This window comes from Nelumbo nucifera, chromosome 4 (assembly GCF_055504915.1).
Source record: "Nelumbo nucifera cultivar China Antique chromosome 4, China Antique-T2T, whole genome shotgun sequence".
Lineage (NCBI taxonomy): Eukaryota > Viridiplantae > Streptophyta > Magnoliopsida > Proteales > Nelumbonaceae > Nelumbo > Nelumbo nucifera.
This window is the reverse complement of record NC_142652.1, coordinates 17,357,508-17,381,219: the sequence shown is the minus strand read 5'-3', so window position 1 is coordinate 17,381,219 and position 23,712 is coordinate 17,357,508. Positions and strand designations below refer to the sequence as shown.

At 39.4% G+C, this 23,712-nt stretch overlaps 1 protein-coding gene and 1 pseudogene across 4 annotated transcripts; one reads left to right on the top strand and one right to left on the bottom strand.

The window, feature by feature from the left end:
* The first annotated feature begins 320 nt into the window (after positions 1-320).
* Positions 321-22,107, top strand: LOC104598118 (Ribosomal L18p/L5e family protein). Of its 3 annotated transcripts, XM_088886375.1 has the most exons (7): positions 321-568; positions 711-789; positions 18,275-18,432; positions 19,123-19,285; positions 19,548-19,636; positions 20,057-20,209; positions 21,539-22,107. In XM_088886375.1, exons 4-7 carry the CDS (start codon positions 19,192-19,194, stop codon positions 21,692-21,694), a joined length of 492 nt encoding a protein of 163 aa, XP_088742501.1. In that variant the 5' UTR covers positions 321-568; positions 711-789; positions 18,275-18,432; positions 19,123-19,191; the 3' UTR covers positions 21,695-22,107. The 3 variants fall into 3 exon arrangements, with proteins under 3 accessions (XP_088742501.1, XP_010258331.1, XP_088742502.1); XM_010260029.3 differs by lacking the exon at positions 18,275-18,432; XM_088886376.1 differs by lacking the exon at positions 18,275-18,432 and having other exon boundaries at positions 19,001-19,285.
* Positions 1,835-12,679, bottom strand: LOC109114750 (large ribosomal subunit protein uL18c-like; annotated as a pseudogene). The gene is made up of 3 exons (XR_016068554.1): positions 5,030-12,679; positions 4,678-4,766; positions 1,835-4,257 (listed from the first exon to the last, which is right to left on the bottom strand). The product of XR_016068554.1 is annotated as a large ribosomal subunit protein uL18c-like (transcript).
* Positions 22,108-23,712: the final 1,605 nt, after the last annotated feature.

Genomic DNA, 23,712 nt, shown 5'->3' with positions numbered 1-23,712 from the left:
AATAATTATATTTGTTATAAATCAACATTAAATGAAAAATAAAATTATTAAGTCTTTTAGATTTTCCGTATATCGGTCCCTACTATATATATATATAATATTTAATAAATATATCGGTCAATTCGGTTGACCGCCATTTTTTTTAAATGATTAATCGAAACCAAACCGAAATTATCAAATTTTCAAGAATATCGAATCAAAACCGAACCAACCGGTTCGGTTAACCGATTTTTCAATTCGATCGATTCGGTTTTTCGATTTTTTCTCACCCGGCACTAAGAAAAACGCCGCTATATATTCATTTTTTAGCAGCAAATAGAGAAATCCGCTGCTCTAGGTATGATTAATTACAGTTGCGGATGCATATTTGCCGCCGGATAAGAGATAGACCGAAAAATAAAAAAAGAGCCAGTCCGGCCCGCTAAATCTTCTCTCCCGCGCAAACGAATCCCATAACTTCTTTCGTCTTCCCTCAAATCGCACCAGTAAAAACGCTTTCACATTCTCTTCTAGCACCACCATTTCCCTGTTTTCTTCGGCAGCTGAGAAGCATCAAACGAATTAAGAGGTAAGCCACGATTTCTCTCTCCCCCTTTCATCTTCTTCCTCTCATTCCCCCCCCTCTCTCTCTCTCTCTCTCTTTCACTTTTTTCTTTCATTAGTCCCTTTTCCTACAGCAGACCATCAAACCTTCTCTTTGCCGATTCTAGGTTTTTTCCAACCCTCTCTCCCTCATCTGTTGTCACTCCTTCGGCAGCTGGGAACCGAACTGAACTCATCTCCGGCGAGGTCAGTTTTTATGCATATGCATGTTTTTTTTGTTTGTTCCTATTGGTGGCGTGACAATGGAGTAACACCGTCCCATTGGGTTCCGATTTGAAGAACCTGTTGGAGACGAACTCCAATGGATAAAGCCTAACCCTTCTCTATTTTGGTCTGTAAAAATTATTCTTAATTTCAGTACTTTTTAGCATAGATTGTTCTCCTTATTTTTAATGCCAAAATGTCTCATTACTCTGGCTAGGCAGAAACAGCTCCTTCATGTTTGTATTAATGCTTGTGTGAAATAGCTGCTTTTATTTAGAGGTTAGTTCAATGCCTAAAGAATATGCAACCTTAGAGGATGTTTTCCAATGACAATTGTTGTTTTGTTGTTTTCTTTTTCTTTTTCTTTTTGTTTTTTTATTGTTGTTGTTGTTGTTTGCAAGTCCTATAAGGAAAACAAAACTAGTTGGCTTGGATCTATTACAGATTTTTTTTTAAAAGAAAAAATAAACTTGTTCTATTTTTTATTTTGGGAATTAGAGGAGCATTACAGAGGAGATCGGACTCGGTCCTCACAATATTGATAGTGACATCCCTATAGAGTACAAGATTCCTGAACGTAAATAGAAAACAAAACTAATTAATCATGGAACATGGCTGATCTTGCCACATTAACAAGTTAGTGAATAAGCACTTTGTTGTTTGAACTTAAAAGAAAAATCAGGACATTTCATACCCACCCCCCTCCCCCCAAGAAAAAAAAAATATGGACACCCATTAGTTTCAGAGATCCTTTAGTTTGGATTTATATTAAAAGAGCATTTCATAAACCCAAAAGAAAAATATCATTACCATGAACTTGCTTCAGTAGTAGTTTTCTTAAACAAAACTCACACACCATCCCCCCACCCCCCCACATCCAAAAGGGATAGTAGTTAAATTCATGATGTGCCAAAGAGGTAGGTAAGTTACATAATAAGGTGATTCAAAGACAGCCAAGCAAGCAAAGAAAGAAAAATTAACAAACTAGCTAGCCCAAGTTAGCTAAAGGAAGCTAACTAAAAGAAAGAAAAATTAACAAACTAGCCCAAGTAAAGAAAGAAAAATTAACAAACTAACTAGTCCAATATATAGAATTCTGATTGTTTTGTTAGTGCTCTGGGTAATTTATTTTGCAAGCCTTTCTTTGGGAAGGGGATGTAGATTGTTTTGGCAAGGCAAGGACGGGGATGGGGAATGAAGTCCCCACCCCGTCCAACCTCAATTATATATATATATCAAAACCTTAGGTTTTTTATGCCTTATGTTAGTTTTCTTAATATAATGACTCTAAGTATTAGTAGACATGTTAGAAGTTATATTCTATTTTTCTAGATTGAATGAGACCTGATATAAAAAATTTGAACCTTTGCTAACTTGGGCTAGGGACCAACTGTTAATTCCATAGCCCAAGTAAAGATTGGTAAAGCATGGCTTCGATCTATTTGCATAGGTTGAGCAATAGTGATAACAAGTCAGATAATAAATATAAGTTTTAATAGATGATTTTATTGGCATAATGTGTCAAATTTTCTCCTTTTTATGTCAATAATTTCATCCACCATAAAAATTTTAGAAAATAAATTGTTTGCTTGTATTGAACAGTCTTTTCCTTTTCTCCTTTACTTTCTGTTGGTTAAGAATATTTTGAAATGCAATTAAGCAAAATTTGAACATGATGGATTATTCTAAGTAGATGTTCTGTTCAAAAGGGTCAAGCTAGCTTTTGGGCCTGAGTTGCTTGGCAATGGAATTATCCTAGCTACCTGATGGATTATGGATCCCTCCAACTTTTCATTCAACTGTGACCAATACAATCTTATTAGGGTCAAGTCATCACTAGATACTCAGCCAAATTACTCATTACTTTATTCAGCTTTCATTCATTCGAAATTTCATTGCTGATTAAGGTTGCATGAGGTGCTTAAAATGGAATCTAGGTTGAACCCAATGATGTAGCAAAGATTGATTAGTAGAGACCAAATTGAACATTAGGATTATAGTGTTGGATAAGTTTGCATTTAGAGCAAGTTCAGGTGTATCTCAATTATGAAACCCCAAAAGAGCTCATGGGTTCCCTCCACCTGCTCAAAATTGGCCTTTAGTGGCTACACTTTTGGCCTTGTGGGGTTGAGGGTTTATGGCTTCAGAACTGGGAAAATATCTGTTTGTGGTACTTGTCCAACTGAAGAAAGGGAATTTGTACGGCTGAGAATAGCTTCAGTTTCCAAGACACTACCCCTCCCTTGGGTGGAATCGGAATCCCATTCCTATTCTTGTTGGAATGGCATTCCCCCATTTGAGGGAATGACCATTCCCTACCCCTCCCTTGGGAATGAAATCTTATTCCTGCTGTTTCCAATTCTCATACTCATTCCTGTTTGAACCAAACAGCAGACTATGGGAATAAATCATTCTGATTTTGAACTAGTTGGTGAACCATATCTAATAATAATAGGATGTCTAGATCACTGGATGTGTTTGGGTCCAGTTGGGAACAAAGTAGCTAGGTCTGGTTCATGCCCCTTCATCATGAGCCCAACCCAGTCCTAAAGTAGATACCCTTTCTTCTAATCTAAATGTTGACCCCTAATGTGGCTTGTGTACTGGTGAGTTGTCATTGGGCCAACATAGCCCATTGATGATGGAGATAGGTTATGTATATGTTTGGCATCGATGCTGTAGATACAGCACCATTTTCTTAGAAAACTGTGCTGCTGATGTGTGGGTTGGAAGCATCGCTTTCTGATTAAACGGTGTCTTTTTTTTTTGTTTGGAAATGTTGCTGCCATGTGGATGCTCGGATTTCAGATTTCAGATTTGAGCATGTTTTGTAGCATGCTCAAATGGTTTGACGGATTTCAGATTTGAGCATGTTTTGTAGCATGCTCAAATGGTTTGACAGATTTCAGATTTCAGATTTGAGCATGTTTTTTAGCATGCTCAAATGGTTTGACAAATTTCAGATTAAATATGTCATATACCCATTTGGTTTGACAGATTTCAGGTTAATTCTATAATACAATGTGCTTGCGAAGTCCTTGGGCAGAGTTTGAGATAGCTTAGAGAAGGGAGAAAAAACAGTTGTACCTCAGCAGCAGAAAAAGCAGATTTCAGATTAAATCCATATGCCACCATTGTTGCTTTCTAGCTTGAAGTTGGACCACTTCTTTGGACTGAATAGTTTAAGTTGGACCAAGCAATGGCCCCTAGCTACCACTTTTAGTTGAATTGTTAGTTTGAGGATGCATTTTGCTTGATGGATAGGAAAACAGATATAGATCAAAATGAAACACTTACAGTGGTGCTACAGGAGACATTCTCTCGGATGGGTTTTTGTAGTGTGCTTCCTTAAAATAAACACTTCTTGTTCTGATCATCAACTAACATAGCATACAACTGCTTGGCCGAACAGAAAACTGAGAGCCTTGGTCTCACAGACGATCCATTAAACTGTGTTGACACATAGGAAGCATTAAATGGATCATGAAACATAATCCAGTCACAAGAAACCAAGGCCAAGTGACCATGACATTAAAAATGACATGCATGCAAGCAGATGGTACAACTGTACAATGTAATTGGTCAAAATAGATTACCACAGGTGCCTTAAAGAACCAGTTTAATGGGTCCAACATATCAAAATCAAGGGGTAGGGATAAGCAAAAATATATTAAAAATAAGAGAACAAAAAAACAAAGATGCCTTCAATCTGATATTCTGAGCAACCAAACAACAAGAATACAATCAAAGAAGAAGGTGCCAACCGACTCAGTTGGTAAGGTCTCTGGCTGGTTGTACAACACACACCCAATCGAGGAAGATTTCTAGAATCATACAGCCTGTGATTATCAGAGTGAGGACAAGACTTACTTTCCTTTGTAATCTCCTGTTTCGGACTTGGGCATTTTCCTTCCTAGTATTTGCCTTTGCTTCAATTACCAAATGCTTCACAGAGTAATCTGAACAGTTATAAGGAAAATAAGGTCAACCAATAGGTAAACCAGAGGAAGAAACATTCAAAGGAGAAAGAAAAATGTTACTTGATCTATGTAGTTCTTATATTCATTTGTTCTTTTGTGGATTTGCGACAGATTTGAATAGAGATTGCAAATAGCATGACTTTTGTGAAGTTGTCTGATTAAAACTCTGTAAAAATTCTGATATGCAAGCTTAAATAAAAAACACTCGAGAGTGAAGAACGAAATTGCTCAGGTCCACTTACTTTGATTTGGTATGGGGAGGCAGATAGGATTTGGACAGGTATGGAGGACGCCCATGACCCCGAACTGTATCGGATCGACTGTCACAAGAGACATTTTGGTTTACTCCTTGAATGAAAGAACCCTCAAATGAGCTTGATGTTGAGAAGATAACTTGGAGTTGGTGTGGGTTTCTCCTCATCACTCTCATCACTATCACTGAGTTTAGCAATGAAGGCGTTGACCTTCTTCCCTCACTTGTCCAATGCATTTCATTGCAAATGAAGTGAGGTGCATGAGGTGTGGTGGGTCTCTTGGTGTACTTGTAGTCGTGGGAGTTATTAGAGTAGAAATCTGTTGAATTCAAAAATATGAACAGAAAAAAGTAGTTTCTTGAAGAGAGAAGGAGAAGAAGAGAAGAAGAGAAGAAGAGATCTTGAAAAGAAAAGAGAGCAATAATCTGGCCGCCCCCTTCACTTATTTTTTATACCAAAAATATAAGAACAGTACAAAGACAACTATGCCCTTATAGGGCGGCATAACATAAAACAACATATATAAGACACAAAAACATAATAAAATTTGGATTCACATAACTACTATGGTCCCCACCACCTATCTAACAACTAACATAAAACATCTACTCATAAAACAACACAAAACTGAATAATCTTCAACACTCCTCAAGTTGGGAGTAAATGTCACACATTCCCAATTTGCATAGGTCATGTTCAAACTTGTTCTTTGCCACCCCTTTAGTGAGGACATCAGCCAACTGCAACTCCGAAGAGACATATGGCAAGCAGACTTCTCTGGTTGTTACCCTTTCTCTTATGATGTGTCTGTCAACTTCAATGTGCTTTGTCCTGTCATGCTGAATTGGATTGTGGGCAATATTGATTGCAACCTGATTGTCGCAGTACAACATCATAGGTTCCTCTGCTTTCACCCCAATCTCACTCAAAAGAGATCTAACCCAAAGAAGTTTTGAGACACCATGAGTCATGGATCTATATTCTCTGCACTTGATCTTATCACAACCGCCTACTTCTTACTCTTCAATGAGATCAAGTTTCCACCTATAAAGGTACACACCCCTGATGTAGACCTCCTGTCATCTAAGCACCCTACCCAATTTGCATCTGCATAGGAACTATCTTGCCTTGTACCTCTCTATCTTGCCGTCGGCCCTGTACTTTACAGTGAATACCCATCTACATCCGACTGTCTCCTTGTCTGGAGAGAGATCAACTATTTCCCAAGTTTGGTTTTTAACCAAGGCTTCCATCACTTCTTGCATGGTTGTTTTCCACTCAGATTTGGAAAGAGTCTCAGTAACATTCCTGGGTATAGATACAGAATCCAGGGAAAAAAGGAAAGCTCGGTAGGAGGGTGATAAGGCACTGTAGGAAAGATGGTGTGAAATGCAATGGGTTGTACACTTTCTCTTCCCTTTGCAAAGTGCAATGGGAAGATCAAGGTCAGTGGGATCAGTTGCAACAATGGTGTTAGGTACATGAACATTATCATTAGAAAACATAACAGACTCAGGCTCAAGGGGAATACCTGGAACTGTATCTATTGAATCTGGAGCTTCAGAAGGACTGATAGAGAGTGGTGTGGGTTAAGGATGTGTGGAGTCAACCATTGTCTGTCGGCACTGATATTTCTGTGAGGTTGCCCGTAGTGGCTCAGGCAATGAAACTGATGGAGGTGCTGATGGAACTGATGAAGGCACAAAAGAAATAAGAAGAGGAACAGACTGTAAGTTCTCCTCCCCAAAACTCTCCCCTTGAGGAGAACCACAAGAGAAGAAGAAGGTGGATTCAAAACAGGTAACATCCATAGTGACAAATCTGCTCGACACAGGATCATAATAGCAATACCCCTTTTGGTTCTGAGCATATCCAAGGAAAACACATTTCTTGAGCTTAGGATCCAATTTCTTGCGATGGGGGCCAATAATGTGAACAAAGGAAACACAACCAAAAACCCTCAGAGGTATGTGAAATATCTCTCCATCTGGAAAAAGAAGGCTAAATGGCACCTTAAACCCCAAAGTCCGTGAAGGAACACAGTTAATCAAATGCATGGTTGTAAGAACTGCATCTCCCCAAAAAAGCACAGGAATTGAAGCACACACCATAAGACTTCTTGCCACCTCTACAATGTGTCTATTTTTCCTCTCAGTTACTCCATTTTGTTGCGGTGAATATGTACAACTGCTCTGATGAATTATACCATGCTCCAAGAAATATGTGGTCAAGTCCTTTATCAAAATACTCTCTGGCATTATCTAATCTAAAGGCCTTAGTTCTCACTCCAAATTGTGTGAGAACCATCTGGTGGAACTGTTATACTAAGTTAGGAACCTCATCTCGTGATCTCATTAAATATATCCAAGAATACCGTGTATAATCATCCAATAACAAGAGAAAATTACTGTATCCTCCCACGGAAGGAATATGATATGGCCCTCATACATTAGTGTGAACAATATTAAAAGCAAAAGTATTTCTTTTATTACTTGGTTTAAAAGAATGTTTACAATGCTTGCCTAACTGACAACTTTCACACTCTAAGGTGGATAACTGAACAGACTCAAATAACTTTGGGAAAAGAAATTTCAATGAACTAAAAGAAAGATGTCCCAAGCGAGTGTGCCAAAGCATAATCTGGCTCACTGACTCTAACCCACTACTACTGCAGCTACTAACATGATGGCTCAGATATCTTGGAATCTCATCCAAAAGGTAGACTCCATTCACCTCACGACCACTCCCAATCATTTTCTTTGACTCCAGATCCTACAAAACACAATTACCAGGAAGAAAAGTCATTGAACAATTCAAATTTTTTGTCAAAGAACTAACAGAAAGTAGGTTGGTATGAAGTCTAGGGACATGTAAGACAGAAGATAAAGTAATATCATTTGTCACTCTAACTGTCCCCTTCCCAGCAATGGGGATATGTGAACCATTTGTTGTAGAGATTCTGTCTTTACCAGAGCACAACTGATAGGAACTGAAAAGGGTAGGGACATTAGTCATGTGCTAAGATGCTCCTAAGTCTATAATCCAGGGAGGTCCCTCCTTACCTGAAGTGGATGCAAGATTTGCAGTTGCATATGAACTACCTGTATGTGTAAAAGAAGTGTAGTTGGCTCCTGCACTCTGCTGTCCATCTGGAAGGGTAGAGCTAGTTGTAACTTTCTTACTCATAAGTTGTTCAAACCTTTTCAATTCTGTTCTCATTACTGCTACTGTAATGGATTCCCAATTAGTTTGGGAAAGAGGGGCCGAAGAGTCTCCTGTAATGGCCACATTTGTATTACCCTGTTTTTCTATACCAGTTTTTGATAAGTTGCTGCATCATTTACACTTTCCCATACCACAGTTTCTAAGTGATCTATTTCCTGCCAAAGGGTTTTTAGCATGGAAAAATACATGGCAAGGGGTTTTTCTCCCTATTTTATACTAATCACCTGATTCCTTAACTGATAGGCTCTGGCTACATTTTGCTTCTGAGAGTAGGTTTCAACCACTCCATCCCAAATCTCCTTAGCAGTATTAGCCCATAGGAAACTTTTTCCAATATGAGGTAACATAGAATTACACAGCCAGGACATTACAATGTAATTCTCCTGCACCCATCGGGAAGAATCTATATCAGGTTTCTTTTTTTATCAATAACAAATTCATTATATTCATTGAAACATCATACTAATTACGGGAAGGAAGACAAACACTCTTATCTTCCAAATACAACTTAAACCCTCCAAAAAGGGAAAAGGAAAAAGAAAACAGTTAAATTACAACTTAGCCCAAAACATTGCTTCCATTTCTATCCCTTGCTTAGTTAACCCATCAGCTAAAGAATTAGCTGATCTCTTAACCCAACTCATCCTGATTTCCATCCCCCACACCAGCCATCTGAATTTCCTCTTCTCATTTTTATAATTCCATAAGCCGTAGTTGTCTTTAATCAGCCACCCTATCACCACCTCCAAGTCCCCTTCAATTAAGAGTTTTCTAACACTCATCTCCTTGGCTTTCTAAACTCCTTCCATAACTGCCAAGATCTCATCTCTAAGAGAATCCCCCACACCAATTGGGCCTGAGAACAGGGCAGAGATGATCCTGTTCTCATCCCTAAAAACACTTTCAATCCCTGATTGTCCAGGATTCCCCCTACAACTCCCATCAAAATTTAATTTGAAGCCAGCAGGTGGGGGAGTTCAAGACACCCTTATTAATGGTTTGATCTGTGTGCAATTTGCAATCTCATCCCACTTTCTCAACATGTCATCCACTGTGTAGTCTGTAAATAGCTCTAGTGATTTTAGCCATTGTACAGTCCTTATATGGATCACGACCCTCAATTCTTCAGCCCCTCTCTCCTTTTCTGAGAAGATCCTAGAATTTCTTTCTTCCCATAATGACCAACATACTACAACCCTCAGTCCTCTCCACATAGTCCTCCTTTTCATGTGCCACCTGAAAAAAGAAGGGGAAAAAAGGCTCTGCAAGTCTGATGGAGGGTTCCACCTACACCCAAAGAGAGAAAAAGCCCATTCCCAAATTGACATTGCAAATTGGCAAGACACCAGTAAGTGAACACTAGTCTCCCCATCCGCTTTGCAAAGAACACACCAATTCCTGCAAGTATTGGGTCTCTTCTTTTGGAGCAAATCCCCAGTGTTGAATCTTTCCAAATAGGCTTCTCAACAAAAACCACCAACCCTAGGAGGAATTGGTCTGCACCAAACCTCCTTAATCGGGAAAGGGGAGGTTGTAGGACTGGTGGACTGGCAAAGGACTTTGAAGAAGGAAGCACAAGAAAAAGAGCCCGTGGGGGTAGGGGTCCAAATTCTAGAGTCCACCTTAGAAGGCTCTAAGAAAACATTATCAAGAAGTTCGAGGCTCAAAATACTATCAAGGTCTGAATCCCTCACGGCCCTTCTCAGACCCAGGTTCCACCCAAACCCCGAACTGGAAGAGGAATGAGTGATGAAAGAAGAAATTGGCTCATATTTAAAATCAAAAACAGCATACAAAGAAGGAAACTGGTCCTTAAGAGGAGCATCCCCCACCCAAATTTGTTCCCAAAATTTTATGGAATTACCTTAATTCAAATCATACTTGACAAGAGGGGAGAAAACTGGAAGCAGATCATGAATGGCTTTCCAAGGTGAAGTGCTTGTGGTCCTTGCTCTGATTCTAGCGTCCCATCCATTTTGCTCTAACCCATGTATGCTTGCCACTATTCTAGCCCATAGCTTCTCCTGCTCCAAAGGAAACCTCCACAACCACTTCCCCGAAAGGGCCGAATTCCTTTTCCCAATGTTCCCAAGCCCCAAACCACCATAACTTTTACTCCTAGTCACCACCTTCCAGCTAACTCTATGGTCCCTCATCTCCTCTCCCGGCCCCCAAAGGAAGTCTCTCATCAACCTCTCCAACCTACTACAAACCTTCCCTAGAATCTTAAACACTGAAAGGAAGTAAATGGGTATATTTGCTTAAGAATTCCCAATCCACCATGTCATAAGCCTTCTCCATATCCAACTTACAAACCACTCCCTTCTTTTTATCCTTCTTGAAACTCTCCACACTCTCATTAGCAATGAGGATTTGATCTATAATCTGCCTTCCACTTACAAAGGCACCTTGATTGTGTTCAATTATGTCTGGCAATACCTTCTTCAGCCTCAAAGATAACACCTTTGCTATAATCTTGTACAGGTTGTTTACCAGACTGATTGGTCTGAAGTCATTTGGATGTGAAGCTCCTTTCTTTTGGGGAATCAAAGCTATAAAAGTGGAATTCACCCCTGGATTAACAATTCCTCTCCTATGAAATTCCTCAAAAACCATAAGAAGGTCCTCTTTCAAAATATCCCAACAATCTTGATAAAAAGCCATTGTGAACCCATCCGACCCTGGAGCTTTTGTTCTGTCCATAGAAAACACAGCCTCCTTAATCTCTTCCAAGTCAAAGTTCTTTTCCAAACTCCTCCTATTATCCCCCCCTACATCTGACCAATCCAAACCTTCTACTCACACCCTTCCATTTACAGGCCTTCTTAGAATGGATTTAAAGTGTTCTACACATGCCCCGACTATCTCCTCTTGTTGAGTTAACTCAGTTCCATCCACAACCAGTTTGGAGATGAAATTTCTCTTTCTTCCATCTGCCAAAGAATGAAAGTACCTGGTATTCCTGTCTCCCTTTTGCAACCATTGACATCTAGATTTTTGCCTCCAACTTATTTCCTCCTTATGTAGGCAATCCTCTAATTGTCTTCTCAAGACCTTTCTTAGTTCATTGTCTTCCTCTCCAAATTCTCCCCTTCCTTCTTTAGAGTCAAGGCTTTCAAGTTGATCCACCAAATCTCTCTTTCTTTTTTTTATCCTCCCAAACTCCAAGATATTCCACTCCTTGATCTTTATTTTCAAGAATTGTAGTTTCTTATGAAATCTCATCCCCTCCCGTTCCACCAATGGGTTACACTCATTCCACCACTCCCTTACTCTATTGGTAAACCCGGGATGGAGTAACCACATATTTTCAAATCTAAACGGGGCAGGTCCTCCACTCCACATATTTTCAAATCTATATCAAGTTTCTTCTCCTCCCTAGTGATGTATCCTAATTTTCCACGGGCACCAATAGCCATCTTGGCTGATTGTGCCCACTCTAAATAATTTGTACCATCAAGTTTTATTGTAGTAATGATTCCAGACCCAAAAATAACACTACTATCTCCAACACCCAGTCCCATGGTACCGGTGGATTTCACCTCGGTACTCTAACTCTCCATCTTACTTCAAACAGTTCAACAATAAGAAAAAATAGATTGGAGATCTTCCAAAAGCAATTCAATATCATACACATATAAACCAACCCTTTTGGAAGAAGAAAACCCTATTCGGAGAGAAATCCCTCTTCTCCTCACACCTCCCAACAGAGAGAAGAGTGAATCGATCACTTCAAGAGGCTCAGAAAAATCCAGAAACTTAACCGCCCTCTTCAGAATGACAAAAGAAAACTAACAATACCTAGGCGCCCAAGATCAAATAAAAAACAAAGAGTCCAACTTTTCTGGGACTCTTCCCTGTTTTCCAGTTCTTCCTGATTTTGATGTCGAACAATAGATCACCTTCCTAATGACTAGATCCCACCAAAAAATCCAAGAACTGGGCAATCTATAGCAGATCGATCAACCCTTTGTTACTTCATGCAGTCGGCCGATGTAGGGCTGCATGAGAATGCTTCAAGAAACCTTAGCTGATGGCTCTGGTACCAAGTAAAAATCTGCTAAATTCAAAAATATGAATAGAAAAAGTAGTTTCTTGAAGAGAGAAGGAGAAGAAGAGAAGAAATCTTGAAAAGAAAAGAGCAATAATCTGGTCGCCCCCTTCACTTATTATTATTTATACTAAAAATATAAGAGCAGTACAAAGACAACTATGCCCTTATAGGTTAGCATAACATAAAACAGCATAAATAAGACTAAAAAACATAATACAATTTGGACTCACATAACTACTGTGGTCCCCACCACCTATCTAACAACTAACATAAAACATCTACTCATAAAACAACACAAACTGATTAATCTTCAACAATTAGCTTTTTGTGGCTTCTTTCCTTGTTGATAAACTGGCTTGTTGGGGTATGGCTGTTTTTCTTTGCTGGGAGTTGACTGTGGGTCTCCCCCACTCAAGCTTGTGGTATGTGGGCTAGGTGGCCAGTGGTCCGCTTCATCGGGCTTCTTCAAATCAACAAGTTGTTCGACCACGGCCATGGCGGTTGCAAGGTCTTTCACCCCTCGTCGTTGTAGCTCAAGCTCGGCCCATGGATTGAGCCCATCCATGAAGTTGAACAAGAGATCCTTGTCCGACATGTCTGAGATCTCAAGTGTCAAGGCTGAGAATTCTTGGACATAGTCATCCAATGAGTCCCTGTGCTTCAAGTTCTTCATCTTCCTTCATGCAAGGTACTCAACGTTCTCAGGGTAAATTTGGCATTTGATCTCCCACTTAAAGTCGGCACAGATATTGATGGTGCGTGTGTCGCGGTCAATGTCCTAACAACACCAATGCCACCATAACATTGCAATATCATTCAAATACATTGTAGTCGTATGTACCTGGATTTGCTCATCATGGATGCCAATGGCGGAGAAGTATTATTCAAGTTGCCACAAGAAATTTCCTAGCTCACGAGCATCCCAAGCACCTGAGTATCATAGTTTTCGAGGCGCCAAGGCGAGGCTAGGCGACTAGGGGGCGCCTTGTCGCTTAGGCAATGGATTTTTTATGTTAAAAACATAGATCCTAGGGTAGTTCCCTAGGTACCATAACCATATTTCTTTAATAATTATTCATGATTTTCATAAGAAAAGTATAAATTTCGTATTAAAGTATAGAAAATCAACATATTCATGAGAAGAAAAGGAAGAAGGAAAATAAAATTCAAAAAATATAGGGGCTGAACCCTTATTTTTGTTATAGGGAAAGAAGAAAATAATTAAAAAGTATTGGTAGTAGAAGAAGAAGAAGAAGAAGAAGAAGTAGAAGAAGAATATATGGAAGAGGAAAATGTGCTCATTAGATAAAATTTTTAGTTCTTCCTTACTTATTGGTTCATGTTTTTAAGCCTTTGAGGGTTCAATACAGCATTTAACAATGTTTGTGTTGATTAAACCCTAATAAATAAGAAAATAATAAAATGAAATTAGTATATAAACACACAAAATTATTATTTTAGTTTAATAATGTCTATTTTATAATTATAATCTCAAAAAAGAATGAAAAAAAAGTATTTTATATTAGGAAGTAAAAAATTGTTAGGCAATTAGGCGAGGCGAGCCTCAAAGGGCGCCTTGTCACCTAGGCATCGCCTTGACAACTATGCTGAGTATGGTGTCGGTTGTCGTATCTTGATGTACGCCGAGGCTGAAGTAGATGAGGCACAAGAGGAGTTGGCCATGGCCATTTTTATGAGTGTCGTCTCGTCCCTCATTTCATCCAGTTGTGCGTGAAACCAATCCATCAAGCCTTGGAGGCTGCTTTGGGAAGGTCCCTCTTCTGAGCATTGTAATGTGTCACAGATCTCTCTGAAGTCACCATTGAATCATCCTTCTAGCTCCACCACAACATTCTCCATTGTCTCCATGTTGAGGTGGAGTTCTTCAACCTAGTCTTGGATCTCACCTACTAGCAAAGTAGGATGCGCATGTCCATGCTTGAGAATGATCAACGGATTTGTCCCGCTTGCTTGTTTTTGTTGTGGCCCTTTGGGGCATGATCTTTGGAAGGTACATCAATTGGTGCTTCATCGGTAACGTGGCCTTTAGACAACCCAAGCAATATGTAGTCAACGATGTCGCGGTTGCTCTTCATTGTTTGTGCTAATTGAGGGGTGATCGACAGGGTCCAATATGTGAAGGAGCTCCTGCTCTAATACCAACCGTCACAAGGCTAGTCGTTGGGGCCCCATGCGGCACTCGGTGTGTGTCGAGTAAGCCTACGAAACAAAGAAATAGCACAACAAAGGCAACAAAGATGGCACGCGAATTAGAAAAAGGCATTGTTGTATTGCAATAGATGGCAAGCACAAGCACACAAGTTTGTGTCGAGAGGACCTCGTGCTTAACCTTTACACGGTCTTGGCATCACTCAATTACGTACCTCCCCTCAAAGAGTAAGTCAACTTTTGGTGCTCTAACAAAATATTACATCAAAATGTTGAAAAATCATACTACATAATTACAATAATGCCATGGGCATTACCCCATACAAGATACATGTGTAACCCCACCCAAGACACACTTGATGGGGCTCTAATGGCAAGTTGCCTAGCCTCGCCTTGGCGCCTTGAAAACTATGATACTCGGGATGCTCGTGAGCTAGGCAATTTCTTGTGGCAACTTGAATAATACTTCTCCGCCACTAGCATCCATGATGAGCAAATCCAGGTACATACAGGTACAATGTATTTGAATGATATTGTAATGTTATGGTGGCATAGGTGTTGTTAGGACATTGACCGCGACACATGCACCATCAATATCTGTGCCGACTTTAAGTGGGAGATCAAATGCCAAATTTACCCCGAGAACGTTGAGTACCTTGCATGAAGGTAGATGAAGAACTTGATGCACAAGGACTCATTGGATGACTATGTCCAAGAATTCTCAGTCTTGACACTTAAGATCTCAGACATGTCAGACAAGGATCTCTTGTTCAACTTCATGGATGGGCTCAATCCATGGGCCGAGCTTGAGTTACAACGACAAGGGTGAAAGACCTTGCAACCGCCATGGTTGTAGCCGAACAACTTGTTGATTTGAAGAAGCCCGATGAAGCGGACCACTTGCCACCTAGCCCATGTACCACAAGCTTGAGTAGGGGAGACCCGCAGTCAACTCCCATCAAAGAAAAGCAGCCTTACCCCAACAAGCCAGCTTATCAACAACAAGGAAAGAAGCCACAAGAAACTAATAACTCCCACGGCTACAAATACACCAAGAGACCCACCACACCTCATGCACCTTGCTTCATTTGCAATGAAATGCATTAGATAAGTGAGTGTCCCATGCGGAAGAAGGTCAATGCCTTCATTGCCAAATTTAGTGATAGTGAGGAGAGTGATGAGGAGAAACCTACACCAATGCCAAGAGTAGGCGCTCACTAGCTCATCAATGCCATGGTCAAGAAAGATGCCACACCCAAACGGCCTAACAAAGCCCACAAGGGGCTAAAGTATGTAGACATCACCCTTGATAGGAGGCGACTCAAGCCTTGGTAGATATTGGGGCCACTCACAATTTTATCTCACTCGCTAAGGCACAACGACTCGGTTTGACCACCACCAAACAAATAGCTTGGATCAAGGCAGTCAACTTAGGGGCCAAGGCAGTAGAAGGCATGGCTCGTGGAGTAGAGCTCCAAGTTGGGCCATGGAAGGGAATCATCAACCTATTTGTGGTATCTTTGGATGATTTTCAGGTTGCCCTTGAAATGGAGTTTCTCACACAGATAGAAGCAGCCCTCATGCCACACATTGATAGTCTACTAAAAAAATATGCTTTTCAACAATGTTGCAATAATACTATCACACACATTCTTTTCAATATGCATCACATCCAAATTGTGGCGCAATAGATTGTCCTTCCAGTATGGCAACTCAAAAAATATGCTTTTTTTTCTTCCAATTATAGTACTCTTTCTCATTATCATCACCACTACCATCATCATTATCATCACGTCGCCTCTTTTTACTAGTAATGCCAGAATTTTTTCCCCCAAAATTGTTAATAATGCCCTCCAATTGGACTAGAATCTCAAACTCATGCAATATAGGTGGTGCATCTCTTAATTCCACTTTGCCATTAAAAGATCTCCTATCTTTTCGGAACCTATGGTCAAATGGTAGGAATCGCCGATGACCCATGAAACAGAATTTAAGGCCATTGTCCAAGTACTTAGAATTAATGTGCTTGTTGCAACAAGGACAGGCATAACACCCCTTAGTGCTCCATCCAGATAGATTGGCATACACAAGGAAGTCGTTAATAATCCATAACACAGCCGCATGCAATGGAAATATCTCATTGGTTAATGCATCATAGGTGTCCACCCCAATATTTCATAATTCCTTCAAGTCCTCTATCAAAGGTTGTAAGTATATATCAATGCTATCACCTAGTGCAGAAAGACCAGGGATAAGTAAGTAGAGGATGAAGTATGGTTGTTTCATACACAACCATGGTGGTAAATTATATGGCACCAAAATAACAGGCCATGTGCTATGCGAAATACTCGTCGTCCTAAATGGATTGAAACCATCTGCTGCCAACCCAAGTCTAACATTACGGCTATTTGAAGCAAAATCTGGATGATGAATGTCAAAAGTCTTCCAAGCTAGGGAGTCAGCAGGATGCCTTAACGCTCCATCTTTGGTGCGGCCCTCCTTATGCCATCGCATGAGAGAAGATGTACTTTTTGACATGAATAGCCTTTGAAGCCTTGGTTTTAATGGAAAATAACGCAATATCTTTTGTGGAATTTTTTTATTCTTTGAAGATGGAGATGTCTCATCATCATCTTTCCATCTAGAAGCACCACATTTAGAACATGACTGGTCATTGATAGTCTCTTTCCAAAACAACATACAATTATTTTTACAAGCATCAATTTTATGATATTTGAGTCCCAAGTGAGCTATGATCTTTTTGGTTTCATAGAAGGAGTTTGGTAAAGATTCATCAATAGGGAGTGCCTCTTTCAACAACTCAAACAACATTGTGAATGATTTATTACTCCATCCAGAAAGGCACTTTATATGATATAATCGACTAATGAATGATAGTTTGGTGAACTTCTTGCAACCAGGATATAATTCCTTATTGGCACCTTCCAATAACTTAAAAAACTTCTCAACATCATGGCCACATCTAGGTCCATCCTCCGTACCACCTCCTTTATCACCAGAGTAAGAGAACCCAATTGCATGAAGCAATAACTCATGCATATCATCATCTATACTTGAATCATCGTTCAATGTATTATCAGATTCAGGCATAATAAAAGCTCTCTCTTCTCCATGAAATGTCCAATGAGTGTAATGACTACTAAATCCTTCACATATAATATGGTCACGTGCTTCCGTTCTAGTAACCCAAAAGCAGTTATTGCATTTAGCCATAGGATTCCCAAACCTAGCAAGCCGCCTCATCCATACCACCCAAGTTCATGCTCGGGTCTTGGAAGTGAAGTTTGTGGACCAGTTGAAGAATTCCCCTTCACTACAAACAAGACTCAAGCCGTAGGCAGGAGTAGGTCTTTGAGGACGAAGACCGAATTGAGTGGGGAGACTGTCACGAGTGACCACTTTTTTTCGCACCATCAAGTGCCTTCACCATGCTTGCGACATGCCATCAGAGCGTCATCAAGTGTGTTTTGGGTGGGGTTACACGTATTTTGTATGGGGGAATGCCCATGGCATTATTGTAATTATGTAGTATGATTTTTCAACATTTTGATGTAATATTTTGTTAGAGCACCAAAAGCTTAACTTACTCTTTGAGGGGAGGTAGGTAGTTGAGTGGTGCCAAGACCGTGTAAAGGTTAAGCACGTGGGCCCCTCAACACAAACTTGTGTGCTTGTGCTTTCCATCTATTGCAATACAATAGTACCTTTTTCTAATTCGTGTGCCATCTTTGTTGCCTTTGTTGTGCTATTTCTTTGTTTTGTAGGCTTACTCGACACACACGGAGTGCCGCACGGGGCCCCAACGGCTAGCCCCGTGATGCCCCTTCATTTCACGAAAAACAAACACACCCTTAATTCCGCTGATGGGCATTTGAAGATGGATGGGTGGGAGGAATTTTTTGTTGCCTCTCCACTGGCAAAGGTCTCTGTTTTGGCATTATGTTTTATGAGAAGTGTGACTAATATTAGTTTCCTCAAACTCGTGGATCTCTGTGGTATACAATTCCATTAACATATTCAGCTTAAGATCCAAGAAAGTTCGGTGTCTGTGAGAAGGCTGAGATAAAGCCGAAGCCTGAATCGTGCGAAACATATTGGCTTAGACGACGAGTCATGAAATATATGTCATCAGTAGTATAATGGTGGTGATTTCTCTTTGTCAACGCATTTATCTAAAATCTATTTAACCATTTTGGCTTGTGCAACGTTAAGTGTAGCAAAGTTGTTTCAGGTCTCTTACACTCGTTCAGTTCATTGGAAAAGGTTTCTCTTAAAGGTGTACTCATTGAATGTTCGATCAATTGCCTCAGAGAAACTTCATTAGAGTTTCTTTGTTCCATAATACGAGTTTACAATGGCCTTCTTTGATGAGGAATTTAGAATTAGCAACGCTGTTTCAAATGTATTTAAATTACCTTTTCTTTTATATGCTTTGATATGTTGAAGTTAGCTGATCCATAGAGTATAACGAAGCTGTTCTTTCTGTGCAGTGATTTACATTATGATTCTTCTTGCATGAAGATGTGTTCATATGTGCTTTGGAGCTGTATACTAGTGGTTTGATATAATTCCTAAATCAAACTATCTTAACCTGCCAAAATGCCATTTTCAGGGAGGATCCAAGTTATCTTCTCAACATCAAGCTCATTTGAGGGTTCTTTCATTCAAGGAGTAAACCAAAATGTCTCTTGTGACAGTCAATCCGATACAGTTCGGGGTCATGGGCTTCCTCCATACCTGTCCAAATCCTATCTGCCTCCCCATACCAAATCAAAGTAAGTGGACCTGAGCAATTTCGTTCTTCACTCTTGAGTGTTTTTTATTTAAGCTTGCATATCAGAATTTTTACAGAGTTTTAATCAGACAACTTCACAAAAGTCATGCTATTTGCAATCTCTATTCAAATCTGTCGCAAATCCACAAAAGAACAAATGAATATAAGAACTACATAGATCAAGTAACATTTTTCTTTCTCCTTTGAATGTTTCTTCCTCTGGTTTACCTATTGGTTGACTTATTTTCCTTATAACTGCTCAGATTACTCTGTGAAGCATTTGGTAATTGAAGCAAAGGCAAATACTAGGAAGGAAAATGCCAAAGTCCGAAACAGGAGATTACAAAGGAAAGTAAGTCTTGTCCTCACTCTGATAATCACAGGCTGTATGATTCTAGAAATCTTCCTCGATTGGGTGTGTGTTGTACAACCAGCCAGAGACCTTACCAACTGAGTCGGTTGGCACCTTCTTCTTTGATTGTATTCTTGTTGTTTGGTTGCTCAGAATATCAGATTGAAGGCATCTTTGTTTTTTTGTTCTCTTATTTTTAATATATTTATGCTTATCCCTACCCCTTGATTTTGATATTTTGGACCCATTAAACTGGTTCTTTAAGGCACCTGTGGTAATCTATTTTGACCAATTACATTGTACAGTTGTACCATCTGCTTGCATGCATGTCATTTTTAATGTCATGGTCACTTGGCCTTGGTTTCTTGTGACTGGATTATGTTTCATGATCCATTTAATGCTTCCCATGTGTCAACACAGTTTAATGGATCGTCTGTGAGACCAAGGCTCTCAGTTTTCTGTTCGGCCAAGCAGTTGTATGCTATGCTAGTTGATGATCAGAACAAGAAGTGTTTATTTTACGGAAGCACACTACAAAATCCCATCCGAGAGAATGCCTCCTCTAGCACCATTGTAAGTGTTTCATTTTGATCTATCTGTTTTCCTATCCATCAAGCAAAATGCATCCTCAAACTAACAATTCAACTAAAAGTGGTAGCTAGGGGCCATTGCTTGGTGCAATGGTAAAATCTCGGGCTGACAGGTGTGAGAAAGTCTGGTAGCTACCACTTTATGCAAAAAAAAGGAAATAAAAATAAAATGCCGAAAGGTTAGCTCCATATCCAGTTCACCTCTCCCGAGACCCTGGATAGTCAACGCTGGGTGGTTTCCCTTTTTATATATAATTGGTAAATGAAACTTTTTGTAAAGAAATGATAAACATAGGTTGGTTTACATATACCTACACTACTCGCATGATTATGTTTGGCAGCATCCTTAGTTAACCTGGAATAAAATATGTTCTACTAGATAAAACAACTTGAATTAAAATTTTGTCAAAGAATATCACCGAGAAAAATATCTTCAGAGAATACATCCAACAATGTAATTGATCCTTTCTTCCTTTACCTCTTCCCATAATGGTTCAAATTAAAGAGTAATTAAAAATTGATTACAGATCTGAGCTGTGCCCCAGGGACTGTGGTACCACAAATGCACGCATTTTAAGTTGAACTAACCACTTTTGGCAAGGTAGCATCAGATACTTCTCCTGGATCCCAGTTAAACGAAGGAACTTCATAAATGTGGACATATTCCTTCATCTTTATTTTGCTTAACCGTCCATATGCTTGCCACTACTATATATATATCAATGACAAACGAATATTCTCCATTCCAAGGGTTCTGTTACAAGCAAAACAGGGTCTAGTGGGGTGATGTTTCTGCCCCGTTGCACAGGAGTATTTTATTTTCAATATTTATTGTACAGTTGTACTGCATAAATATTTGCACTCAAATTTGGAATAGAAGCTAATTCAATGATAAAAACTAGCTTTTGTGCTAAGGTCATAAATTTTGTTGAATTGAGAATATTTAAGTTTAGGAAATGTCCATTTGTGGACGTGGGAACAAATTGCCAAGCCATGTTAAATCTTGTATGTTTTCTGTACTAATGTTTCTCCTTTTTCTTCTTTTTTCATGATTTTCTGGTTTCTGGCACAACAAGAAACATAATGACGATGAGGGCTTTGTAACCTAATTCACTGTTAGGGGTTCATTTAATTATTGATTTGGTTTACATGTTCGTGTGGACCCATGAAGCCTATCTTAATAGTTGTTGTAGCATTAGTGCATTACCATGTGGTTATCAACCCTCCTTTTGTTTCTCCTTTATCTTAGAGACACCTATGTAACACTATGCTATTGAATTCTCATCTTTTTTCATATTTGATTTAATCTCAGGAAGCTGCTCAAAGAGTTGGTGAAGAGCTAGTTAAAGCATGTATTGCTCACAACATTAATGAAATATCATCTTATGATCGCAATGGTTTTGCTCGAGGGGATAGGATCCAAGCTTTTGAGATTGCAATTTCCCGTCATGGATTCCTGCCACGCTAAGCTTTCACGGTTTCACCTAGATGTGCATGCAGTCTACGTATTTAGTGGATTTGCATTTCAATTAAGGCTCTGTTGTTGCTATGCAACATTGGACCCAGTACAAATGCTTTCATCTGCTGCAGATCTCTTCATCTCTAGAGGCCAAAGCAAGTAAGCAACCATTCACCTTCGCGTTGTTACCGGTCTTCCTTGCATTCATATTGTCTTGTTCCCAAAGCAAAGCTCTCTAGACTCCCAAACACAGTTGGGTTGGCGATTTCAAAAACAAATAAAAACAAAAAGCATCCTTTTCTAGAACACACCCCTTGATGAGTCATATGTTGTATTTACTAAGATTCAACTAGTGGCATGATCTATCTTTAACCGTATAAGATATACAAAAGTAATCAAATAGATATGATTGATTTAGACTATAATTTCTTATCTTTATCCACACTTCCACTGGAGAATCCTTGGATTGAGCAGGGCAGCAGGCCGATCTTCTCTCAACTCCCGTGGTTCCAGACGCATATCACATTTGGGCTTGAACACCTGTGTTTAGCTGGGTTTCGATAGGGCTTGAAAACTAATTGCACGTATAATCTCTAATACATACATAATTTATAATTATGAAACCAGAAAGGAATGATGCCTGATAAACTTGTAACCAATCAGTCAGCATCATAAAAGTGGTGACCAATCATCTGGTAGACTGGTACTCATCAAAATCAAAATTTAAGAGGAGGCGTCCGTTGGTCAAAGTTCTTTCAGTGATACCGTTCCATTATCCTGGCCTTGAATAAGATAGCTATTTTCCAAACTTTTTAAAATCGGAATTTTATTTTCTACTCACAAACGGCACTTCACACCGGCCGCATAGCACATTCCACCGTGAGAACATTTCCCATAATAAAAGCAAACAAGTATGGGAGATGCTCCTTAGGTTGGTGTGAGGAGCATTTTGAGAAGGCTGGATTAGAAAAAAAATGTTAATTATCAATAAACAATGTATAAATATATTTTAGATATGTTATATGTATTATTTTATATTTAATTAATTCTTTTTAATTCAGTTTTTAATTTTTATTTATAAAAAATATTAAAAATTGTAATTTGAGGTCAAAAAAGCTTTTTTTTTGCGAAAGTAGCGGGTCAAGGCGCTTATGACTCCTTGGGACACATAGATCTTGAAAAGTTATCCAAAATAAAAAAATCACCTGAATTAGACATCGTAGTGCAAAGTCATAGCCTCCAAAAGTTGTATACATTGAGTGTGCAACTTGCGATTCAGTCACCAGGTCGAATGGGTCAATGGTTGAACTCTCTGGGTCAAGTGGTTCTTGATTAAGTCAATGGTTTTTGACCGTCTAGTAGGTCTTGAGTGAACTGGATCAGGAATCCTGATTGGGTGACGATTCCAACGGTTCGACCAGCTGATTCAATGGTGGGTTGAAAACATTGATAATATCCTTCTATTAAATGTTAAAATACGTAAAATCGTCAAAAATATCCTTATTTAGTCATCTTCCAAAACAGCAAGGGACCGGGTTGACTAGTCTTTTCAGGATTACTTTGGTCACTAAAAATGCTTATTGGCTTAGACGGACAACTTCTGTTAATGGTAATGAAAAGTAATTTTTAGATAAAAGGGTCTGTCGAGGATGTGAAATGTAAAAAAAATGCACCGTGCATGCACTCACTACAAAGAGACATGATGATTCCTATGTGCATTGGCGTGGAATACTGAGTAATGCTTCACAACTGAGTTTGCTTCCCACGTATACACGGAACCACAGTAGAATAGAATTGATTCGGTACTAATCCACTCAACTCGTTTCCTATTTTAACTAGTATTTAAATGCAACTTTTCTCATTTCCTCTTGCTAGTTGCTAATACTAATATAAGTGACCCAGAGCATGCACCGGCAGAGTAGAAGAGCCAAAACACATGATGCCAAATTGCCAATATCCAACAGGAAAGCGGAACAAAATAAGATGGCCTTCTTCAGATTAACTTACGGCGTTTTCTCCTTGTACAT